Source organism: Chelonoidis abingdonii, chromosome 5 (assembly GCF_003597395.2).
Source record: "Chelonoidis abingdonii isolate Lonesome George chromosome 5, CheloAbing_2.0, whole genome shotgun sequence".
In the NCBI taxonomy this organism is placed as follows: domain Eukaryota; kingdom Metazoa; phylum Chordata; order Testudines; family Testudinidae; genus Chelonoidis; species Chelonoidis abingdonii.
The window spans coordinates 143983080-144001617 of NC_133773.1; the positions used below are offsets into that span (position 1 = coordinate 143983080).

An 18538-nucleotide genomic window follows, 5' to 3' on the forward strand; every position below is an offset into this window, starting at 1 on the left:
TCTAAACTCGACCAGAGTTTCCACCTGCATCTCCAGTCCTCGGATCTTTTCTTCCATCAGCTCTATCAGGTGGCACTTCATGCAGACAAAACTCTTTTCAGGTACCCCCTCCAGGATCACGTACATGCTGCAGCTTCCACATCCAGTCATCCTCACTGTGTCTTTCACTGCTGCCTCTGGATCGGTCATAGCCTTCCCACCTAAAACCTGTTAGTCCAGGAAACACAAACCAAAACAAACCCCCAACAGGCACCAGAACACTGGCAGACCACCACCCACTCCCTTCACTAGCCTGTCAGTTCCTCTGCCTAGGTCTCTTAGTCTCCCCCACAGCCTTCCCTTGTAAACTCACCTGTTTACAGCTCTGTTTGCTGGCTGCTGTGCCGCTGCAGCTGTCTATATGTTGATTATGTTGATTACCCCATCTTGGGAAGACACAGCAAACGATGGTTGGGCAAAGCGTTTAGCTCATTTACAGCAATGGGTGATCTGTATGTTTATTGGGAATGATAAAAAACCAGGCCGGGGGCGGGGGTGTTGATCAAACATTAGATATTCCCACTTCCCCAATGCCACCCTGCCCCACTCTGCTAATACCGAGCTATCAGGCGTATGGAACCTCTTGGCTGGAATTGACAACAATGAACTTGATGCAAATACCAGGTAAGCAGTGTGCATTCTGGATTTACAGGAGGAAAATTGGGATTGTAAAAAAGGGATTTACAGTCTGTTTCAAAATCCTCCCTCTTCCTGTTCATAAAACTAAGAACGTACAAAATAAGTAACTCCCTTGGCTGTGATCGCACTATTTTACACAAGATAAAACATAAATGGAGTCAGACAGCAAAGGGAAAACGTGCCAGAGGAGTTACTGCCGGCTGCCACATTTTTGTTCAGGAAAAGGAATTTCAAAAAGGCAGCTGTGTAAACAAGACTAACTCTGTACACAATACATGCCTAATCCATGCCATGGATGAGGCTGCAGTTGGGCTGGTACCCAGCAATACAACATATCAGCACCTCTCTCAAGTTGCTATCTTGTCCTTCAGAATCTCAGCTGTTATGGTTGTAAAGAAAACCCGCAAACATGTGAACTGACTTTAGCTAATGCACTGGTGTTTGCAAAGAGCCTAGAACAACAGCTCTCAGAGGTGTGAACTTGCCCCATTTATCTCAGTGAGGGGTTAATTCAGATGCCCAATGAAGATGATATGAATGTCGCAATGGTTAACTGTTTCCTTGCTGATCTGTAACATTGACACATCACTAACATAGCCTGAGGTAGCAGGATTGCCTACCCTTTCACGTAGATGTCACTCATCTTCTCTCCAGTGATGCTGAGGTCATCTAGGATCACATCTTTGGTGTTCCAGATAATGCAGCGCAAGAAGAACCTGAAATATCCCCACATATACACCGAGACATCAGAATGGAATAAAAACCATGGTCTAAAATGCAAGGAAGCCAAGGCTATATTTAAAGGCAGCTTGTTTGCAGAATAGCTCAGGTGCAAAAGGTCTGATCCTGTAACTTTCACTCATGTGAGAAATGTCCATGGGTGTAAAGTCACCCAGGACAGTTTGGGCTAAGGATGCTTTAGAAGCATATGGCTGTGTGCAATTAGGGCCGGAGAATGCTCCAAGCACTCATATCTTCTCTGACATGTGTGTAACTATTCCCTGGGCAGAAGGTGCAAGGAGCCACTATTTCTTGTGTAAGTGACCAGACCACGTGGTCTGTTCCATCAGCGTCCCAGACAGAGAGCTCACGCACCCGCAAGAAATAAGAATCAAGTCACCTCTTTGCTCTGCGCGGTGTGATGTTGAATGGAGGTCCAGGCAGACCCAGAGACTTTGGAAACAAGTCTACCCACATCTGTAGCTTTCCCTGTAACAAAAAAAAACAGCTGTGAGGTCTAGGAACTGGGTTAATGTCACTCTCCTTGTTCAATGTGTTCATGGAAATATTGACTCGAAACAATGAAAGAGCTCAAAAGGCAGGAGGAGATTTATTTTCGACAATGGCAGGGAGCCCACTTGTTATTTTAGCAAACAGATCTGGGAGCTGAAGCAAAGTACCCTCCTTGGGAGTACATATGGGGTACAAAACGTCTTTTTAATTTAATGGAGAGAGGCTGAGCAAGAACTGTCTAGCTTAGCTTCCAGCCACTGAATTCTGATTAGAAAGAAGGCCCCCATTTTGAAGTAAGGGTTGTTAACCATTGGAACAAACTACCAAGGGAAGTGATGGATTCTCCCTCCATCACTTGATGTCTTCAAATCAAGACTGGATCTCTTTCTAGAAGATACTTGTTAGCCAAACACAAGTTACTGCGTTCAATACATAGGTATCTGGGTGAAATGTATGAGCCTGGGATACAGAGGAGGTCATAGAAGTTGATCTAATGGTGTGTTCTGGCTTTAAACTCTATGACTGAATCTACCTACATTAGGCCAGATGCTCTGCTGGTGTCAAAGGGTGTAGTAGCTTCTTTGACTACGGGATCTGGCCCGTTACTTTTTGATGTCGTTGGGAATGGGTGCAAGGAAGAATCTAGGGACATCTGACTCCATTTTCCGATTGCTATATATTCCCGTGCTGCAGAGATCCTACTGAGATCTGCTTAGAGGCTTGTTTTTCTTTTCTTTTTTTAAGGTTGTCACTTTAACTGTTAAATACCAACAGGTGGTGATAAAGATATACTTTCTATGCAGTGTCAAGGGCATAAAATGTATTGACTTTGAAAATCAGCCCATCACAAATAGGGTTTTGTTTTGTTTTTTGGCAAGAAAAATTTTCTTGCAACAGGAAACAGAAGCAAACTTTGGGCCGGTCTCCACTACCACTTAACCAGATCTAACTTACATCGTTCGGGGTGTGAAAAAGACGCCCCTTAAACAATGCACATTACAGAGACCTAAGCGCTGTCCACATTGGCGCTATGTCAGCAGGAGACGCTTCTAGTGTAGACCGGGCCTTTAAAAGACCAGCGTATAACTTACTGGAAACAGGTACACACATTCTATCTCCTAGCTTTAAAACAGCGGGCCAGGGCCCTCATTTGGGGAACTCCAGTGGAGCTGCCCTGTGGACTCCCAGGGCCCAGTTTCTTCACAACTGACAAGAAGCACCAGAGTGAATCCTTCTATTGATCCTCAGTACAAATCCTGAGAGGTGCTGAGTACCTGCAACCTGCTTCACTTCCATGGAGCCAGCACTTCTCAGTATTTGGTCCATATTAACTCTGTGGGGATGAGGCAATGGGCAAACTGCCCAAGATTTGGAGGATCCTTCAAGACTTATCTGACCATCTTAGCTCAGGCTTCTTCCCAAGATTTTTGGTTCTGCTCACCAGGAGAGACCAGAAAAAACAACTCTGCTCACCACAGTTCTAGCCAAAAGCACAAAGTGCCGACATGGGCAATACAATGTTTAGAAAGGAGTTATCAGAATGGTGTTTAGTCTGATTAAAAATTCTGCGGGCCAAGGACCAAGTCTTCTGCTGCTGTGTCCACAACAATGTCATGCAGCCTAAAGGACTGAGCCCTGGGTTCTAATCCTGGTTCATCTACTAACCTGCTGCAAGACCTCGGTCAAGTCCCTTCACCTCTCTTTGTCCTGTAATCCTTCCCTATTTAAATTGTGAGCTTGTTGGGGCAGACAGTGTCTATCAGTATGTGTTTGTACAGCACTTGATCTCAGCTGGCCTCTCTAAAAACTGCTGTAACAGAGCAGAGCCCCCTATTGGCACATCAGTAAATAAGATTCAGGTGCTATTGTAGTCACCGTGCTTCACCAGAGGGAATGAAGTGGCTGGAGAGACAATGTGGCCAGGAAATGCTGCATCCTAAACCTGATACCGCCTCCGTGGCCATGAGAAAGTCTTTAAACTCATCCCCACCTCTGTTTTCCCATCCGCACAGGGCAGCCAATATGCTGCTCCCAGGGTGTTATAGGCATCAGTGTTCAATGCTTGGACGTGCCCATCGTTACTTTGTGGGTTATAAATGAGCGCTGGTCAGAAGAGTTTGGTCGAGGGATCTATTCGGGCATTACCCGCTCACACCAAGTGCCACCTCCCTCACTGACAGCAAGGGCATCCATCCAATGGGACTACCCTGCAGGAGGGAGGCTTTGAGGGATCAGGCCCTGATTGGTCCTTGTTTGATACACAGGGGAAGCCTAGCACCCCCTGGTGGCTGCATGCACAAGATGCAGCTGTTCGTGGAGCAGAAAGGCACTGCCAGGGTCATCAGATGCCTGATCCTTGGCAGCCCAGTATTAACCAGTGATGCATGGCAGACCCTTTGCCAGGGGCCCCTTCTGAGCAGGCTGCTGTGGGACCTGCAGAGAAGCTCTGTTTCAGGCTTGGTCACTGACATACTCTGTGGCTCCTACCTGCTCAATTTCAGGATGCAGTGGGCTGTAGAGAGGCCTCGTCTCCACATGCTCAGGCACCAGGCCCTGCTTCCGCAGCGCGTACAGGGCGAGCCGTTCTTCCGGCGCTCCCAGGTGTGGGTTGGGGGGCTTGCCATCCTCTGCCACAGAGAGATCAGATAGCAAGTGAGGTTACTGAACATGCTCCATGGATCCATCACCAACCTAGGGCCCGATTCTGATCTCACACTGCAGCTTATCCCTGGGTCATTCACGGACTACCCTGGGTCAGTGTGAGTCCAGAAGCCCGTCCCATGGGCGCTGTGACAATCTGGGGCACGTGAGCTAGCAGCCTGCTCCTTGGAGCAGGAAGGAGCGGGCTGGAGAAGGGGACAGATGGAGGCATGCTTGGTGAGGGATGGTCAGCTCTGAAAGCTGCAGCCCTCTTTGTCCCACCAAGGCCCGCATCTGACGAAAAGCCGCATTGCCGGTGCTGGTTTAGGGTAGAGTGGCTGGAGATAGGAAGGTGAATGAGACCATTTGGGGGAGTTTGCTCAGAGGCCTGGTTATGTTTTTATTAACGTTTGATTGACATTGTTCAAAACGGGTCAGTTTAACCCAACTTTCTAATGTGCCTAGGGCCTTGGAGGGGCACCACTGAAACCAATGAAATCACGGCTTGTACCCAGGCCAGGGTCTTCTCTCCTGGCATCGCTATGAATAAGGAGCAACTCCACTAATCTCAGCTCTTCCATAGTGCTTTTCATCAATAGATCTCATGGCATATCCCATGCTTTACTGTATTTATCCTCACACACACCTGTGAGGGAGGGCAGGGCTCCTGTCTCCACTGTACAGATTGGTAAACTGAGGCACAGAGAGGCTAAGTGACTGGCCCAATGTCAAACAGGGAGTCTGTGGCAGATCAAGGAATCAAACCCAGATCTCCCAAGTCCCAGGTAAACATCCTAAGCACTGGAGAGGTGAATCGGACCCTTAGTGATTACATAAAAACACCCCTTCGCAGCTGGATTTTCAGCAGCATTCAGTGCCCAGCAGCTCCCCCTGTGATATTTCAGATCAGATTTTCACAAGAGGCCAGTACAGAATGTTCCTCCATTGTGCTGACCCCTGCTGACAATCTGGCCAATCCAAACGTGTGCACACATACACGCACACACATGCAATGAATGCCAGACACTTCCTACCTTCCGAATCACGTTTCAGTCACAGCTCCCTTCTCTGTCCCTTATCCTTGGGAAAAGGTTCATTGTCTGCTCTTTTTGGACAAGATCTAATAACAACTACGGTCCTGGTCTGCTCTGCGCAGACATTAAAGTTCCCACACTATTTTATGGAAGAGGAGGGAGTGTATCTCCAATTGTCCTGAGCCAAAACTTGCTCTTTCCACATCTCTGTGCACTGATTTGTTGGGAGTCCTCCACTCCAGAGGTGGCTGCATCTCAGCAGAGCTGAGAGTCGGTTCAAAGCACCCTTAGGGCCTTTGAAATGAAATGTGCTATATCAATATTATTACAGCTCTGCTGCTCTCAGGTGATAGATCCCAGCTTCTTTCTTGGCAGTGCCTTGAAGTGGTTAAACTTCATACACATGGGATTTTTCCCCAAGCCCTGGAAACCTGGCTTGGGTGTGTATGTGTGTGAGGCTCAGAAATAAAAACCTCTCTCTGAAACCAACAATGTGGGGGTTATGAAATAATGGTCTGGGCACAATGCTTGTAAAAGCCATGCTCTCGTATTTAATGGCTTCACTTTATGCCCCGCCAGGTTCACATCTGACACTGCTCTGTGCACACAGCTGGTTTCCAGATCTCGCTGAGGTCAAACCCCCAAGCTTTGTTCTGTTTTTGAAGTGATTGCCTTTAAAAGAAAATAAGGTGAAAGGCAGGCTGGGGTGGGGAGAGACGAGCCCCACTCAACTTAACACCTCTCCAGCACTTGGCGAAAACCTGACGCAGAACAGGAGGCTGTGAAGAAGCGGCTGCTTCTTGGCTCCTTCCAAGATGGGTCTGTGCGGCAAAGCCCTAAAACATTTGAGAGTGGTTTGTATCTCCGCTACGTACCCCAGGTCGCTGTGCCACTTGTAAATATCAGCCCCTCTGCAAGCAAAGTGCAGCTGGGTGATCACACAACCCTTTGTGCTTGTCAGAGCTCATGACGAAACTGACACATTTCGGCACCCCTAAATATTTGCATGGTGCGATTTGCCTCTTCAGCTGGATAGAAATGCACCATTTTGAGTTCAAAGAGGTGGAATTCCACCCTCCTGGCAAAATGGTGAATCCTGGCAGACTTCAACCATGCACAGAAATACCATTCATGTGCACACCACAGCAGATTGTCCTCGAGATCAGAGATTTCCACCTGGCTTTATCTCACACACACGTTTGCAGCTACAATGCTACTGCCTTTCAAGCTGTATTAGGAAAAAGGTAAGTGTGTTATGCTGGTCTGGTGTATGCGATATTTGTTGCCTCTCTAGTGGTCATGCCCAGCCTGCACGCTGCAGCAGATTTCCTTCTGCTCAGTGCTAGAGGCTTGCATTTGTGCAGCTAAAGGCCCAGGTTCTAATTCCTCTCGACGAGAGTGGTGTCCATATGGGTTTGGCCAGGGTTTGGTCTAGTTACAGAAGGTATTAAGCTAATGGAAGAGTGGCCTTGTGGTTAAGGCACTGAACTGGAGTTCTGGGTTCAATTCTTGAGTATACCACAGAGTCCCCACAGCACCTTGGGAAAGTCACTTCATCCCTCTGTTCCACCTCTATGAAAGGAACAGGACAATTCTTCCTTTCTCCCACTTGGGCTGTCTAATCTATTTAGCCTGTGAGCTCTTTGGGGCAGGGACTGGCCCCATGTGTATGTACAATCCCTAGCACAACAGGGCCTCGGTCTGGGCTGCAGTTCTAGGAGCTGCTAGGAGCAATACAGATTTTATAATGCTGGCCATGTGGGTTTTCATAGACTCATAGAATAGCAGGGTTGGAAGGGACCTCAGAAGGTCATCTAGTCCACCCCCTGCTCAAAGTAACCTGATCTGAAGCTCTCACTGTAAATCAGCTCAATGCTCATCTTCACCCGCCAGTTTTGCTCCCCTGTTTCACAAGCTGCCAGTCTCCAGTGCAATAATCAGGGGGCAGGGAAAAGGTTTCTGGCTGTGAGGAGACTCCTTTACCGAACTCAGAGAGGACGTACTCCTGCTCCCTGAACACGACCCGGTCTGGCTTGTAGATGGGAGCTTTGCAGTTGCGTTGCAGGGAGAAGAGATGGAGCAGTTGGGAAGGTCGGAGCTGGTCTCGCCACTGGTTGGGTCCAGAACTGAAGCGAGACATTAGTAAAAACAAAGTGTTGTAAAATACACCCCCCCTCGAAGGGCCACGACTGCTCCACGGGCAACTGCCGGGGTTGCAGCAAAACTACAGTGGGGGAAATGAGGCCGGGATATTTTTTAAAGAAACCCAAACTGAACTCTAAGAGTCAGCAAGGAGCTGAGAGTGGAAGCACTATGGCGGGAGAGGAGCTGTTCTAGGGGACAGACCGAGGCACAATGAGATAACGGCCGTACGTGGCACATTTCTTGAGCTGGCTCCCTGCCTGCGGGTGAATCTTCCCCAGAACAGGCAGAGGAAACCTCAGGCTGAAAGTGGCCGTCTCCCAGGGGAGATGGGGGGAGCCCTTTTAGCTGAGACATTTCGAGGTCTAGGGTCCGACTGCGCGCTAGCAGGAAGTGACCTGAAAGCCTTGCCCGTCTCGCACGCCTACTGCATGAGGCTGGGACTTTGTTCATGTTTTCCCACATTGGTGCAGCTGGGCAAAGCTGCTGTGGGCCTGGCCTGAGGGCCCCTCCCTTTGCGACACCCAGAGAGAACCTACAGAACCAGCTCCTCTCTCTACGGGTCGACTCTCCCTCAGCTGCTGTCCCCTGTACCACTGCTGGCAGGCAGGGCAGAGAATCCAGGAACTGTACCGGGCCCAATGCCCCCTGCTTTGGTGCAGCCGGCGCTGGAGAAGGCCTTCCAGCAGCACAGCTACACAGACAGAGGCAGTTTGGCTTGAGCGTCCAGCCAAAATTCAGCCCAATCCTTTATTCCCTATCTTATTAGGCCACCTTGCCCAGGGGGTCTCCACCTTTCCCATACGAGGACCCCCTTCCATGTAACTAGGATATTGCTCCCCTCCGTGGATGCCACCCCCTGAGCGCGTTATCCAGCCTCCCCTGAAACCTCCCCTAAAACCTGGCCCCATCCCAATATCCACAGGATGACCCTGGTTTTGGCAGGGTGACTCCAATATGCTCGTGGGAAGCCCTGGGGGTTCTGGGACCAGCCACGCAGGGCCCAGGAGGCATCACACGGCTTGACAGTGACATTCTGACACATCACGCAGAGCTCCCTTGACAACGCCTCTCCCTGGGGTGTCGGTGTGCTGATACCACAATAGATGCAGGTGCCCAGGATGGTGCTGGGTATCTTCCCTCCTTGACCCAGCAACATCTCCCTGACAGGGCAGCTCAGTGCCACCTGGGCTATCGGAAGTACCTACGTGCAGTAGGTCTGGGGCAGGCCACACCGGGCCCCGAATTTGGACAGGAACCGGTTCTCCAGGTCTATGACGGTCTCGCCAATCTTCTCATCCTTCGACAAGAGGTCGTAGTCGTAGAGAGAAACCTTCAGGTCCTTCTCCAAAGGCAGGGTGCAGGTCAGTTCAAACATCCTGTGGAAATGGGAAGAACAAGATAGCGTCAGGGGTCAGGTCCTGGCCTGGAGTCAGCTGCCGGATTGGCTCCACCTCCTGACTGGTGGGAGGAGGCAGCAAACCAGCTTTTAAGCCCAGCAGCAGCAGCAGCAGTTCAGTGGCTGCTCAAAGTGCTCACCCAGGGCTGTGATAGCTCCTGTGCCTGCTTGTTCCCAGCCTTAATACAGGTAACCCGCTCCTGACCCTCAGATCCGATTCCTCACCTGTGACCCTGGCTCTGGCACCTGGCCTCTGATTCCGGCTCTGACCCTGGGCTCCAATTCCTAACTAGCGACTCCTGCTCCAACCCTGAGGCATAACCACTCGTGACAGAGAGGAGAGCTGGAGATGCTTGGCTTTCCCTGGGGTCTGTTGCTGATCACCTCTTAGGACAGACAAGCCAATGGAAATAGACCTCATGTCTTCCACCCTCCATCATATAATAGAACAAGGCAGATGCTGGGCTTATCGGCCTGCCTGTCTCTCCAGTGTCCACCATGCCTGATCAATTGACGCAGAGCTGTGAGCTACTGGACTGGGCCATGGGAGACCCAGGTTCTGTGCCCAGGTCAGATGCTTTCTGTGTGACCTTAGGCAAGCCTGTGCCTCACTTTCCCAATCCACAAAATGGGAATGGTCCTGACTCGCTTTGCAATGGATAGATGGAAAGCAACTAGATGAGAGCTGGGATCGCTAGTGAATGCTGGCCCCAGAATAATAAGCCAACAGGATGCAGGGAATCATTAAGAAAGGGACAGATAATAAGACGGAAAATATCATATTGCCTCTGTATAAATCCATGATACACCCACATCTTGAACACTGCGTGCAGATCTGGTCGCCCCACCTCAAAAAAGATACATTGGAATTGGAAAAGGTTCAGAAAAGGGCAACAAAAATGATTAGGGGTATGGAATGGCTTCCATATGAGGAAAGATTAAAAAGACTGGGACTTTTCAGCTTGGAAAAGAGACAACTAAGAGTGGATATGACTGAGGTCTATAAAATCATGAGTGGTGTGGAGAAAGTAAATAAGGAAGTGTTATTTACTCTTTCTCATAACACAAGAACTAGGGGTCACCAAATGAACTTAATAGGCAGCAGGTTTAAAACAAACAAAAGGAAGTATTTCTTCCACACAACGCACAGTCAACCTTTGGAACTCTGCCAGAAGATGTTGTGAAGGCCAAGGCTATAACAGGGTTCAAAAAAGAACTAGATAAGTTCATGGAGGACAGGTCCATCAACGGCTATTAGCCAGGACGGGCAGGGATGGTGTCCCTACCCTCTGTTTGCCAGAAGCTGGGAGTGGGCATCACTTGATGATTCCCTGTTCTGTTCATTCCCTCTGGGGCACCTGGCACTGGCCACTGTCAGAAGACAGGATACTGAGCTAGATGGACCTTTAGTTTGACCCAATATGGCCATTCTTATGTTCTTATAATACCTTACTTTAAAATGAAAGGTCTTTCGTCCAGAAGCATCCCAAAGAATTTTCTAAACTCTCTGGCTCAGATCCCCAGCTGATGTAAATCGGTGTAGCTCCACTTGAGTCACTGGGGCCAGATCCTCAGCTGATGTAAACTGGTAGAGCTCCACTGAAGTCAGTGGAGATGGTCCTCACTCTCCCTTGACGTTATATACACACAAGCACATGCATTACGGTGGGTCTTGTTCTCATCTCACTCATACTCGCCTTATTTTGCTGATCTTCACTGACTTCCACGTGGAGTCAGTCCTGGTTTACACCGATGACCAGGATCTGGCCCATTGGATCTGGGAGACACTTCACCTGCTGCTGAAACTTGGCTGCCTCCAAGGTGGGATGTGATGCCCTTTTAACAGCACCCCCACCATCGTGCAGCAGCTTTGAGGAGGTAAGTGAGCAATTGTATCTCCAATTAAAGCGGCAGGAGGAATTCAGGTCAGCAAATCGTAATGGAAAACAGCCAGTATCCCAGGATTACTCTTGTGAAATGAGAGCTTTAATAGCCAGGAGCAGCCGGGACCTGGGTTTTCCGTCTCGTCTTAGCGATGGGGTGGTAGGTGCAGAACTCCGTCTAGACTGGAAGCCAAGCCTGGCAAAAGAGACTATACCTTCGGCTTGAGGCGCTTGCTGTGGACTGCCAAGCTCGTTATTATTACATGTATCATGGTAGCATCTAGTGCCCTAACTGAGAGCAGATCAGCCAAACAAACACGTTGTAAAGGGATGGCCCATGAGCTGAAGACCTCGTAGCCCTAATGAGACCATGCAGAGAAGTGACGGAGGTCTACGACATCATGAAAGGTATGGAGAAAGTGAACAAGGAAGTGCTATTTACCCCTTCACATAACACACAAACCAGGGGTGGCCTGATGAAATTTATAGACAGCAGGTTTAAAACAATCCTTCACACAAAGCACAGCCAACCTGTGGACCCAGTTGCCAGGGGATGTTTTAAAGGCTAAACATATAACTGGGTTCAAAAATGAATGAGATAAGTTCACGGAGGATGGGTTTACTAATGGCTATTGGACAAGATGGTCAGGGATGCAGAACTATGCTCCTTAAACTTCTGACTGCCAGACGCTGGGATTAGATGACAGGGGATAGATCACTCAGTAACTGCCCTGTTCTGTTCATTCTCTTGGAAGCACCTGGCACCAGCTATGGTCAGAAGCCAGGATGCTGGGCTAGATGGACCACTGGTCTGACTCAATACGGCCGTTCCTATGTAGCATTATTACCCCTATTTCACAGATAAAGAACAGAGAGTAAATGACTCGCCCAGGATCACACAGAGTCTGGAACTGAACTAAACCCTTGCAAGTCCCAAAGCACTGCCTTAGCCACAAGACCATCCAGGATCTCTGACACCAGCCTTTGCCTTCCTCTCCCTTTCCTGCTTTTTCCCTCTGCTTGCGATCCTGCCTTGGGAGGCAAGTCCCACCATCCCCATCTGGAATTGATGCAAAAGAGAAACGTACTTTCCGAAGACAGGCTCCAGCGTGCATGGGATGTAATTGTCCTGGTCATTTATGGATTTCTTTCCCACCGAAATCTTCATGTAGGGGTCACACTACAAAGACAGGAGGAAAAAAAGAACACAGGAGGAGGGACTGCTACAGACTCATCTTCAACAACAATAGTAATAAGGACCAGATTCTGCCACCCTTAGTCATGTGGCTCAACCCCTTATTCCATGGACAGGCCCTTGAGTAACACCCCACGTCAGCAAGTGGGGGCGGAATCTGTCCCTTTGCTGTTCATAACAAATTCCCATAGGTGCTAGTGCTGGCTGATCCAGCTGCGACTCCTGTTCCAGGCCTTGTATGTGCACGGACAGGCAGTGGGGACGAGCAACCAAGGGCGCAGCCTGGAAGGGGATTAACAGAGTTGCCTTGAAGATCTCATGACCCCATAGGCACCGACTCTGTGGGTGCTCTGGGGCTCAAGCACCCATGGAAAAAAAATAGTGGGTCATCAGCATCCACCAGCCACAGCTGATTGGTAGGGCTGCCAATCAGCTGTTTGGCAGCTGGGGGAGGCACTTGGGGGAAGGTGGAGAGCAGTGAGCGGCGGGATACTCGGGGGAGGGTTGGAGCAGGGGCAGGAAGAGATGGAGCAAGGGTGGGGCCTCTCAGAAGGGGGTGGAGTGAGTTGGGGCCTCGAGGTGGAGCAGAGGTGGAGCACCCCTGGGGAAAAATAAAAGTCAGTGCCTATGTAACATCGACAGACCTCAGTCATCAATGGGCAGGATTGAACGTGGGACCTCAGGAGCTAAATGCATGAGCTCAAAGCCACATGACCCTTAGCTAGGGCTGTAGCAGACTCATTAATCTCTAAGTGGTCTCGATGCCACTAGATGGGACAGAACACCACACCCAGGAGGTGTGTGGGTTACACTTATGCATGACCCCCACACTTAGAGGGAAACATCCCTTATTTTGTCTCAGTTCAGCAAACAGCCTAGGGGATATTAGCCAGGGACTCCAGGGTGGAGGGGAAGAACCCAGGCTGAGATCGTCAGGGGGATTTCACTGTCCCACAGGTTTTTTAGAAGGGAGGGATGGAACAGCCCTTGGTTGGCTAAGTCAGCAGACATAACTCGAAGATACACAAGGAGCACGGGCACTGAGTAAGAAGCTGCCACTTTTCTCCTGGCTGCATCAAGCAGGAAGAATCAAAGCATGCTGGGAAGGGGAGATGGTTTAACCTTTTTTTTTTTTTTCTCACAGAAAATGGTTTTCCAACCCAATACACTTCTGATTTCACTGAAATTCTTTGAAGGAAAGCTCCTATATGGAACGGAAAGTTTTTGTTTCATGTCAGTTTTTGAAAACTAAAAAAAAAATTGATTTTCATTTTTGGATTTTCCTCTCTCTCCTCCTCTCCATTTTTTAATCGTTTCCAGGGTGAAAAGGGAGTTTCAGAAAATGGTTTTTGTTGTTTTTTAAAAATGGAAACCAAACAGATTTTTTTCATTTCAACAAAACACAGTTTTCTTTTCATTTTAAATGGTCAGGGAAAAAATTGTTTCTGAAGATTTCTCAAAAAAAATTTTTTTTTGAAGGAAATTTTTGCTTCCTTTGAAATTTTGGGCAGAAATGAATTCGGATATTGCCACCTGCCCTACTGAGAAGCCCAACAACAATACAGGAGAGCTTGGGCCCTGGGCTTCAGAACCATGGAAAAGGCACTTTGAAGAAACAAGTTGGTGTTCGTTTTTCCCTAGATGCCAAGGCCAGAAGTGTGAGCGACAGAGGGATGGGGCAGAGAGAAGCTAGCAGGTCGGGGTCTTGGGGGGAAGAGGCAGCACAGGAGCGGGGTCTTGGGAGAAGGGGAAGTGTGAAGGTGGGGTCTCGGGGGCAAGGGGTGGAACAATGGTGGGACCTCAGGGGAAAGGGGTGATGCGAGGATGGGGCCTTGGAGAGAAGGGGTGGTGCGAGAGCAGGACCACAGTTCAGGCACCTGTGGCCCCCCCACTCTTAGGGCGCTTCTGCCACTCCTGACACAGGCCAGGGAATTCCACTCCACCATTTCTGCCCTCAGCCCCATTGCCAGTCTCCCAGATGCTCCCCTGAAGGATACCTTTCCATTGGAGTCCTTGGGTTGCAAGTCGAAGGCACGGATGATGTAGATCCTGATGAGACACTCCTGGGGTCCTTTGGCTGGGAGCTGATGGAACTGGCGTGGTGGGACCGGCACTCTTGGGTCATCTGGGAGGGGGTACATTTTGAACGAGCCCTGAAAAGACATTGAGCATTCACATGTGTGCACATGTGGGCTTGTTACACTACAAATGCTAATAGCTGGCAACTGTGTGACTGAACTCGGGGTAAATCAGTGCAATGCTGCTTGTGTAACACCACATCCCCAGGCAAGTCGTCAGCAGGAAGGATGGAACCTCAGAATCTTTCAGCGTACCCTTCCGCTGCCCGGCAGGCTCCGCAACCTCTCTCTGTGTCCCACACACCACCAGAGGGGGACAAAGCACCACATGGAATAGAAGAGCAATCCTTCACTTCCTGTCCTAAAGTTGTTAAACAGTTGCGGTGTTTCAACCCAGAGGGGGCTGCGAGTCAGCAGTAGATTGGTAAAGTGATGCCTATGGGTAAGTCTACGCTGCAGACAGACACCCACGGCTGACCCGTGCCTGGCTCGGGCTCACACAGGGGGTCCGCCCCCTTAGCAGTGTCCTAGAGCCCAGATGCCAGCCTGGACCTGAATGTCTACACCACAATTAAACAGCCCCTTAGTCCAGAGTCAGTCGCAGGTGTCCAATTGCAGTGTAAACATCCCCTATATGCTGTCAATTACTATGCAGGGGTCGTCTGGGGCAGAATTACTTAGGCCTTCATTCTTATTTACTCTACTGCCATTTGTGCCCAGAATGGTGCAAAGGACCATTAGCACAAATGAGAATTGAGCTCTTAACGTTTTTAAGGAGCCGAGATCCTCAGATGAAAAGGTGCTTTACATGCACAAAGCATCATGTGCTACAGATCCATTCAAAGAGAGGTCGGCGGAGCGAGTGCCTTGAAGGGACTGGCTGCGAGCACTTGTGTAGACACCTGGCAGTCCTCTCACACACATGCTCTCCCCACCCCAGGGAAGAAAGATGCTCCATTGTTTTGACCCAGTCAGCCACAGGCAATGCTGACTCCAGATGTGATTTTCCACCTGGATTATGTCTAAGCCTGACTGGGTTCTGAAGTGCAGAATGTAGCCATCGCCTGGGGCATTTGTTAGCACACTTTTATGACCAGTTCTCCACAGGGATGCTAATAGTGAATAATTCATCCTAATAAGCACCAATACATTCTGTTTCTACAAGACCTTTCATTTGGCAGGATCTCAGAGTGCTCTGGTGACAGCATACGTTGCACATTCTCTCTCCCAGACGCACTGTGGAGAACCACTTGCCCACCACTGAAATGCTGCCCCCTCTGAGTGAAACACAGCAGCCGCACCCTGCCAGCAACACTACATTGGTGTTAAGTGCAACTTCTTCTTACTTAGATTGTAAGCACATTGGGGCAGGGATTGTCTGTTTGTTCTATGTTTGTACAGCTCCTAGCACAATGGGGTGGAGCAGACCAGGGCTTCTAGGTGCTACTGCAATACAAATAAATAAATAATAGGCCACTGCAACAGGACTTTAACATCTTATCCATAAGATGGGCTCTAGAGATGACTTGGGGTTTGTCTACACTTAGACATGGAAGGGGTCGATTTTTATCTGTAAATGCCGGGGAACATCGATTTCACCGTATGCACAGAAGCCAACTAAAAATATTTCCATCGATAATAATCTAAACTTATCGACAGGCCAAGTAAGAAAAATGCTGCTTGAGAACTCATGAGAGTTGATTTAAGGCTACAGTTCTGACATATGATGTCAGAGAGACAAGGTGGGTCAGGTTTTTATTGATCCAACTTCTGTTGGTGTGACAGACAGACTTTTGAGACACACAGGGTGTGTCTCCACAACGACTAGCATCCCGTGCTCGAACTCACGGGACTCGGGCTGCAAGGCTGTTTCACTGCTGTGTCGATGTCTGGGCTCGGGGTGGAGCCCGGGCTCTACGACCTTGCAAAGTGCGAAGGTCCCAGAGCTCAGGCTACAGCCCAAGCTCGAAGTCTTCAAAGCAGTGAAACAGCCCAAGCCTGAGCCCCGTGAGCTCAAGTCAGCTGGCACAGGCTAACCACAGGTTTTTCTTTGCTGTGTAGATGCACCTAAGGAGCTCTTCTTCAGGTCTGGGAAAGGTACATCCAGCATCACAGCAAAATGCAAGGTGGCATGGATTGTTTAGCATAATTAGTTAGCACATATTGCCAGGGATCAGTCAAGGTAGAGTGGCCCGTTAACACCTCTGCCCTTATAGGATGAAAAGAGGGGGGTTAGTAGGTTACAGATTGTTGTAATAAACCAGAAATCCAGTGTCTCTCTTCCGTCTGTAATTTTAAGGGCGAGAAATTTGCATCATGTGCTGCTGCACCAATGCAGCTGTAGCACTTCTAGTGAAGACGCTCTAAGCCAACAGGAGAGAGCTCTCCCATCAGCTTAATAACTCCACCTCCGCGAGAGGCAGTAGCTATGTCAGTGGGAGAAGTCTACACCAGCGCTTAGGTCGGTATAACTACGTTGCTCAGGAGTATGGATTATTCACTCGCCTGAGCTGAGCGACACAGTAATTCTGTAGCGTAGACCAAAGCTTAGTGTTTTGCAGCTGTCTTTTGAGAGTGCTGCAGGCTTCCTTTGAGGACGAGGACTGAGAGGTCAGATACGGAGTGATCGCTTGGTGAAAAGGGTTCACTCACGGGCGATAGGTTGTTTTTGTCTTTTATCATTTTTCTGTGTGAGTTCATTTGAGAGCACAGTGATTGTCTGGTTTCACCCACATGGTGGTTATTGGGGCATTTAATGCACTGGACGAGGTATAGCATGTGTAGGATGCAGGGATCTTGACAGGTGTGTTGTGGGGGGTGTTGATATGTCTGCAGGTTTTACATCTGTTGTTCTAGCAGGGTGAGGTGCCACTCTGAGTTGGCTGTCAGGTACCATCCCATACTGGAACTCAGACAGGATATCATCAAACAACTACAACCCATACTCGATGGGGACCCCACCCTGAAATAAATCTTTCCCAAACCCCCTCTTCTGGCCTTCAAACAACCCCCCAACCTCTGCAAGCTCATCAGCAGAAGCTCCCCACAGACCAGGACACACCAACTCAAAGCACCACCAAACCGTGCTAGAACAAGATACAAAACCTGCAGCCATATCTCCCCTGCTAGTGATCAACACCAACGATTCATTACTCTGCTACACACAAAAACCCATGGACTGAACAGAAACACTGGATTTCTGGCTTACTGAACAACCTGTAACCCACTAACCCCCCTCTTTTTGTCTTATGACTGCAGAGGTGCTAACAGGCCATTCTGCTTTGAATGGTCCCTTACAATATGTGCTAAGTCCTTATGCTAAGCAATCTGTCTCACTTGCCTTTAGCTGTGAGGCTGGGAGTACTTTCCCCAGACCTGAAGAAGAGCTCTGTGTGGCTCCAATGCTTGTCACTCACCACCAGAAGTTGGTCCAATAAAAGATATTTCCTCCCACTCCTTGTCTCTCTAATATTCTGGGACCAACACAGCTACAACTACACTGCATACGACAGCGCCATCTGTCTTGGATGGTCTGGACACAAGAAATTCTGTATCTTGGCAGAGGGTTCGACTAGATGACCCTTGTGGTCCCTTCTAGCCCTGTGATGCTATGACATACACTGTTGAGAGCTTGTGTTTTAAGTTATAAAACCTTAAACTTCTTTCATCTCATTGTCTCTTGTCATTAAATAATTCTTTGACACCCTCGTTGTCTGGCCCTCCTTACTTCCCTGCAACTGTGAAACTTTAAATTGATAAAAATAAAAACAAATGCTTCCAAACCATAATTTCACACAACTGTGAACATTTCAGAAAATAAATTTGGGAAAAACAAAAACCAAAATAAGCATTGATAGCTGCCGAAATGATAAAAAATAAAAATCAGATTCTGCCAAGCCTCTCTGTATTGTCATCACAGGGTGTCATTGCAACTCAAGCAATCACAGCCCAGCTAGCTTTGAACTAGTGAGCTCAGACATGTGTGCAGTGAAGCCACTCTACAAACCCACCTGGAACTCTGGGTAATTATTCACGGGGTTAGCCCTTGCTGAACGAGCTGCCACGGCCTCCCTGCGCTGTGACCTGCACTAGCTAAATTAGAGCTACCTGGGGTAGGTCTACACGAGCTGAAATCGCACTCTGTGTTTGCAGTGTAGACACACCCATTGCATCCAGCAGGTTACACACCAACTCTTGTCTGCTCTGCCCTCTGCAACATTCCCAACTTCTGTCAGACCCAGGGTCCAGCAGATCCT

General features: G+C 49.0%; 1 protein-coding gene across 1 annotated transcript in view; it reads right to left on the minus strand.

Annotated features, from left to right (window-relative positions):
• Positions 1 to 18538, minus strand: part of DYSF (dysferlin) — a 357128-nt gene that overhangs the window by 42673 nt on the left and 295917 nt on the right. Inside the window, exons 46-52 of the mRNA XM_075066758.1 lie at positions 14202 to 14357; positions 12098 to 12189; positions 8936 to 9106; positions 7569 to 7711; positions 4399 to 4538; positions 1799 to 1887; positions 1299 to 1394 (exon numbers count right to left, since the gene is read on the minus strand). Coding sequence (XP_074922859.1) covers positions 1299 to 1394; positions 1799 to 1887; positions 4399 to 4538; positions 7569 to 7711; positions 8936 to 9106; positions 12098 to 12189; positions 14202 to 14357 — 887 coding nt within the window. The remainder of the gene's footprint in view (positions 1 to 1298; positions 1395 to 1798; positions 1888 to 4398; positions 4539 to 7568; positions 7712 to 8935; positions 9107 to 12097; positions 12190 to 14201; positions 14358 to 18538) is intronic.